Source organism: Numenius arquata, unplaced genomic scaffold (genome assembly GCF_964106895.1).
Source record: "Numenius arquata unplaced genomic scaffold, bNumArq3.hap1.1 HAP1_SCAFFOLD_1263, whole genome shotgun sequence".
Lineage (NCBI taxonomy): Eukaryota > Metazoa > Chordata > Aves > Charadriiformes > Scolopacidae > Numenius > Numenius arquata.
Window position 1 is genome coordinate 9,123 of NW_027414534.1, and position 6,597 is coordinate 15,719.

The window sequence follows — 6,597 nt, forward strand, 5'->3', positions numbered from 1 at the left end:
TTTGGAAGCGAAAGGACGCCCGGTTTTCACCTTTTCTGCCCCTTTTTCCTCACACCCTGCCCCCCCCCGCCCCCGGGAGCCTTCGGGGGCTGAGGGCAGGGGGTGCCCGGGGCCTGGGCTCACCCCACCCTGCGGGAACCCGGGCTGTTTTGGGGATAAAACACAAAAAGCAGGTTTCTCCTGGGGTTTAGTGACACCAAATGACACCCAACCCCTCTGAGGCGAGGCCCAGCGTCCCCCCGAACCCCAAAACCTGGCGTATTGTGGGGTGGGTTTATTTTCTTTTCGCCCTCCGTTAAAGCAGGAAAAGGCGAATTCCAGGTTCCCGGCAGCAAGCGGAGCTGGCGGGAGGATTCGGCGGCGCCGGGAGCCGAGGGCTCCGAGGGGATGGGACGGGTGACAGCGGGTGATGCCGGGGGCCAAGCCCCATCCCCGGCACCGATGGACCCCGACAGCGGCGTGGGGGAGGACACCCCGAGGAGGTACCGGGTGAACCGGGGGGGCTGTGGATGAACTGGGGGGTTTGCAGCTGATCTGGGGGTTTGCGGCTGAACTGGGGGGGCTGTGGATGAATGGGGGGGCTGTGGATGAACTGAGGGGGGGGGTTGCAGCTGAACCGGGGAGCTGTGGATGATCTTGGGGGGGTTGTGGCTGAACTGGGGGGGGTTGTGGATGAACCAGGGGGGGGTTGTGGATGAACCGGGGGGCTTGTGGCTGAACTGGGGGGGGGCTGTGGATGAATGGGGGGGGTTGCAGCTGATTTGGGGGGCTGTGGATGAACTGGGGGGGTTGTGGATTGACAGGGGGGTTGTGGATTGATGGAGGGGCTAGGGCTGAACCGGGGGGGCTGCGGCTGAACCGGGGGGGCTGTAGATGAACCGGGGGGGTTGCGGCTGAACCGGGGGGGGCTGTGGATTGATGGAGGGGCTGCGGATGAACCGGGGGGGCTGTAGATGAACCGGGGGGGCTGTAGATGAACCGGGGGGGCTGTAGATGAACCGGGGGGGTTGCGGCTGAACCGGGGGGGGGCTGTGGATTGACGGGGGGGTTGCGGCTGAACCGGCGCCGTCCCCGTCCTGATGGTTGGAGGGTTCCCCAGCCCAAGCGGTGCCGGGGAAGCGGCTGTGCCGGAGCAGAGCCGGGCCGGGGAGCGCGGCCCCAGCCCCTCGCCGCAGGTACGAGGTCTCTCCCGGCGTCGCGGCCCCCGTGGCCAGACTGGGCCGTGGGTATTTACGCCCAAGAACGGCAGGGTTTGGGGGGGGGGGGGGTGTTTTTTGGTTAATTGGGGAGCGCTGCCGGCACCCTCTCCCTTCAGGAAGGACGAGGCACCGGCCTCGGCGCGTCCCCGGAGGCGGCGTCTCCACCGGAGTCACCCCGAGAGGCCAACTCGGCGCTGGAGGAGGGAGCAGGGGCTCGGCCGGCGGGCACCCCGGCGCGGCAGGGAAGCCCCGGTGAAGCGCCGGAGGCCGAGAGCCAAACCCCGAGCGGGACGGGGGACGCCGGTGACGGTCCCCGGGGCTGTTCCGAGGCGCCGGTGGCGGGAGAGGAGGCGGCCGGCGGAGAGGCGGCTCTGCCGACGGATGCTCCCGGCGGCACCGCGACGCCGGAGCCTCCTCACCGCGAGGGGAGAGGTGACGGCGGCGAGCGCGGCGGTGACGCCGAACCGAGCCCGGAGGCTCCGGTAAACGCCGGCGAAGGTGAATCCGGTGCCGGATCCGAGGGGGCGGCCGGAGGAGAGCAGCGGGAAGCGGCCAAGGAGGCGGCAGAGGTTTCGGGGGGATCCCTCCCGACGGCGGAGGGCACCGGTGCTGCTGACACCACGGCTGCGGCGAGCCCTTCCCCGCCAAAATCCTCGGGAGACGCCGAGGGCGGACGGGAGGAGGAGGCCGGAGGGGGAGACGCCCCCGGGAGCGGCTCGGCACCGGATCCGGCCGTGCCGGAGGCTGGGATCGCGGCCGGGGGCAGCCACGGCCAAGGAGGCACCGAGGAGCCGGAGCCGCTGGGGGGGAACGGCCCCCAGCTCCCGCCGCCGCAGGTAAATCTGCCGGGGGAACGGGGGACAAACCCCCCCAAAAATGTATAACCACCCCCCAAAAATGTATAACCACCCCCCAAAAATGTATAACCACCCCCCCCAAAATGTATAACCACCCCCCAAAAATGTATAACCACCCCCCAAAATGTATAACCCCCCCAAACACCAAACAACCCCCCAAAAATGTATAACCCCCCCCCAAAAATGTATAACCACCCCCCCCAAACACCAAACAACCCCCCCAAAATGTATAGCCACCCCCCCCAAAATGTATAACCACCCCCCCCAAACACCAAACAACCCCCCCAAAATGTATAGCCACCCCTCCCAAAATGTATAACCCCCCCAAACACCAAACAACCCCCCAAAAATGTATAACCACCCCCCAAAAATGTATAACCACCCCCCAAATGTATAACCACCCCCCCCAAACACCAAACAACCCCCAAAAATGTATAGCCACCCCCCAAAAATGTATAACCACCCCCAAACACCAAACAACCCCCCGAAACGCCAAATGAATCCCCCCAAATGCCAAACCAACCCCCAAAAATACCAAAACGACCCCCCAAAACACCAGCCCACCCCCCGAAGTTCCAAACAACCCCCCCAAATGTCAAACCATCCCCCCGAAACGCCAAACCAACCCCCCCTAAACACCAAACACCCCCCAAAAATGCCAAACAACCCCCCAAAACGCCAAACCAACCCCCTGAAACACCAAACCAACCCCCGAAACGCCGAACCAAGCCCCCGAAACACCCAACAACCCCCCCAAATGCCAAACCACCCCCCCAAAACGCCAAACCACCCCCCCAAAACGCCAAACCAACCCCCCAAGTGCCACAAAATGCCAAACGAATCTCCTAAAATACCCAAAATACCCAAACCCTCCCGCTAAACACCAAACCAACCCCCCCCAAACACCGAACAACCCCCCCAAAATGCCAAACCAACCCCCCCCCCCCCCCCAAACGCCAAAGCAACCCCCCCCAAAATGCCAAACGAACGCCCCAGGACACCCAAACCACCAACACCCTCCCCCAAACACCAAACAGAACCCCCCAAACGCCAGAGGAATCCCCTAAAATACCCAAAACACCACCAACCCCCCCAAAAAAAAACCCCACCGAGCTCCCCCCAGTAAACACCAACCCCCCCCAGTAAACACCAACAGCCCCCCCCCAATAAACGCCAAGCCCCCCACCAAAACTCCTGAACCCCCCCCCCAAAAATACCTGAAAGACCAAACAACCCCCCCTGAAAGGGGAGAATCCCCCCCCCCCGCCTCGGAGCGGGAGGGGGTGGGTCTGGGGGCCCCCCCTCAGGGTTTCACCCCTGACTCTCCCCCCACAGCCCCCCCCGACCCCCGGCACTGCCGCGCTGGAGCCGGGACGGAGCCGGGACCCGGAGACGCCGAAGGCGGGCGAGGAGGAGGAGAAGGCCCCGGCGCAGCCCCAGCCCTGGTGAGAGAAGGTGGGGGGGGGTGTTGAGGAGGGGGGGACACACACACACACAAACCCCTTCCTTTTGGGTGAAAACCACCCGGATTTGGTGCAAACGTCCCGGTTTCCCGGCAGGGAGGACGCCACCGACGTCGTCTGCGGCCTCATCCTGGAGCTCTCCAACCTCAAGTGAGTGCCGGATCCGGATCCGGGGGGGGGCGACGGATTCCTGGGGGGTCGCGGTGACGGGGACGTGGGGGGGATCCCCCCGGGTGACGGGGACGGGGGGGGGGGTCCCCGGGTGACCCCTGTGCCCCGCAGCCGCCTGGCCATGGGCGCCCACCGGGGCCTGGAGTCCCTGCGGAGGCCGAAGCCGCGGCGCAGGCGGTGGCCGGTGTCGGTGCCGGGCGGGAGGAGGCGGAAGGAGCCGGAGCCGCATCCAGCGGGATTTTATTAACCGAAAAAGCCGAGGCTTGGAACAGAATTTGGGACAAATAAACGCTTTTCCCTCAACGGGGGGGAAATAACGGGTAAAGAACGACCCGGGGGGGGGGGGGGGGCACGGTGACGGTGACGGTGACGCCGGCCCGGCCGGAGCACGGCAGCCGCGGGTGCCGCCGGCGTCGCCAAAAACCCACCCACCCACCCCAAAAGCAGCCAGCGCCGCCCCCGGCGGGGGGGTGTTGGGGGGGGGAACCCCTCCTTGCCTCCTTTTTGGGGTGTTTTTCCACATCCGCGGCCGTGACGCGGCGCTCGCCGAACTGCCGCCGGGCCGGTGAGGAACCGGGGGGGACTGGTCCCGGTGGGAAGCGCCGTGGCCGAGCCCCTGGAAGAGAAGGGAGGGGGAGGGGGGAGCACCGGGGTGGCCCCCGTGCCCCCCTCCCTTAATTAGCGCTAATTAACCCAACGAGCCGGTGGCGATCCCCCCCTCCCGTTCCCGGCCGGGTTCAGCCTCGTGCCGCGGAGCCGGTGGCCGAGGAGGCGGCGTCAGGCGGGACCCTCCGGCGAAACGCGGTGACGCCCGTGTCCCCCGTCCCCACCCGGCGCCGGGAAGCCCCAAAACCCCAGGTTTTTGGCCCGTTTTTGGAATGATCAACACAAACACTAGTTTTCCCAAGGAAATGGAGGGGGCCCTTCGTCTCGGCTCAGCCTCGTGCCGCGGAGCCGGTGGCCGAGGAGGCGGCGTCAGGCGGGACCCTCCGGCGAAACACGGCGACGCCGGTGCCCGCCGTCCCCACCTGGCGCCGGGAAGCCCCAAAACCCCAGGTTTTTGGCCCGTTTTGGGGTCAATCAACGCAACGCTCATTCCCCCAAGGAGGTGGCGGGGAGTTCCCGGCCGGGTTCAGCCTCGTGCCGCAGAGCCGGTGGCCGAGGAGACGGCGTCAGGCGGGACCCTCCGGCGAAACGCGGCGACGCCGCTGCCCGCCGTCCCCACCCGGCGCCGGGAAGCCCCAAAAACCCCCAGTTTTCGGCCCGTTTTTGGGGTGGGTGAGCGCGAAGCCCCACGGGTGCCCGGTGAGGGGGTGTCGGCTACGTCTGCGCGCGGGGGCCGCGGCGGGCGCCGGGGTGGCGCGTCGGGGGGCGGCTGTAGACGGAGGCGTAGCCGCGGCGGGTGAGGGGGCAGAAGCGGCGAGTGTGGGCCCGCTCCTGGGTGGCCCCGCACTGGGGGCAGACGTAGCCGCGCAGCACCGGGCACAGCACCCGGCCCCCCGCGTCCCGCAGGCTGTGCCCCCGCCACACCGCCGCCGCCTCCCCGTTGTGCCGGCAGAAGGCGCAGACCCCCCTCCCGGTTGAGGGGGCTGCCGGCTCCGCTGGGGTCGGTGATGCCGGTGCCGCCGCCGCCGCCGTCTCACCCTCGGCCTCCGCCTCCCGCCGGGCACGGGCCAGCGCGGCCACCGCCGCCGCCAGGCCCAGGTAGTCGCGCCACATCTCGAAGGGTGGGCACGGCTCCATCCTGCCGGGGGGGGGGGTTCCGGGGGGGTTCGGCGGGGGTTTGGTGAGGATTCGGTTCGGGTTCGGTGGGGGTTCAGTGCCGGATCCGGTGCAGGTGTTGGAATGGATTTGGTGAGGGTTTGGTGAGGGTTTGGGGGGGGTTCGATGGGGGTTTGGGGGGAGTTTGGGGGGGGTTTGGTGAGGATTCGGTGGGTGTTCGGGGGGGGTTTGGTGGGGGTTTGGTGGGGGGTTGGAGGGAGTTTGGGGGGGTTCGGTGGGGGTTTTGGAATGGATTTGGTGAGGGTTTGGGGGGAGTTTGGGGGGGGTTGGTGAGGATTCGCTGGGGGTTTGGGGGGGGTTCGGTGCAGCAGTCGGTGCCGGTGTCAGTGCCGGATTCGGTGCAGGTTTTGCTCTGGGTTTGGTGAGGGTTTGGCGAGGTTTCGGTGCCGGATTCGGTGAGGTCCCGGCGCGGGTCTCGGAGCAGGATTCGGGGCAGGTTTTGGCGAGAGGTTTGGTGGGGGCTTGGTGGGGGCTTGGTGGGGGCTTGGTGGGGGTTTGGTGGGGGTTTGGTAGGGGTTTGGCGGGGGTTTGGCGGGGGTTTGGCGGGGGTTTGGCGGGGGTTTGGTGAGGGTTTGGTGAGGGTTTGGTGAGGGTTTGGTGGGGGTTTGGTGGGGGTTTGGTGAGGGTTTGGCGGGGGTTTGGTGAGGGTTTGGTGGGGGTTTGGTGGGGGTTTGGCGGGGGTTTGGTGGGGGTTTGGCGGGGGTTTGGTGGGGGTTTGGTGAGGGTTTGGTGAAGGTTTGGTGGGGGTTTGGTGGGGGTTTGGTGAGGGTTTGGTGAGGGATTGGTGGGGGTTTGGTTCAGGTTTCGGCGCGGATTCGGTGGAGCTTTTGGCGCAGGATTCGGTGCTGGATTCGGTGAGGTCTCAGCGCTGGTTTTGGCGCAGGATTCGGTGCGGGTTTCGGTGGCGCTTTTGGCGAGGGTTCGGTGAGGGTTCGGCGCAGGATTGGGTGCTGGGTTTCGGTGAGGGGTCGGTGCCGGATTCGGTGGAGGTTTGGGTGCGGTTTTGGGGGTTCTGGTGCAGTTTGGGTGCCGGATTCGGTGAGGTCTCGGTGCCGGATTCAGTGCGGGTTCGGTGAGAGCTGGGTGAGGGTTTCGGTGCCGGTTTTGGCGCAGGTTTCGGTGAGG

General features: G+C 66.7%; 1 protein-coding gene across 1 annotated transcript; it reads right to left on the reverse strand.

Annotated features, from left to right (window-relative positions):
* Window positions 1-5,010: 5,010 nt before the first annotated feature.
* Window positions 5,011-5,433, reverse strand: NANOS3 (nanos C2HC-type zinc finger 3). Its single transcript, XM_074167195.1, has one exon. The coding sequence runs from the start codon at window positions 5,431-5,433 to the stop codon at window positions 5,011-5,013; it is 423 nt and encodes a 140-aa protein (XP_074023296.1).
* Window positions 5,434-6,597: the final 1,164 nt, after the last annotated feature.

What these genes read in the sequence shown, in the direction of transcription:
- NANOS3 (XM_074167195.1), bottom strand. Translation starts at nt 5,433, where the DNA reads ATGGAGCCGTGCCCACCCTTCGAGATGTGGCGCGACTACCTGGGCCTG.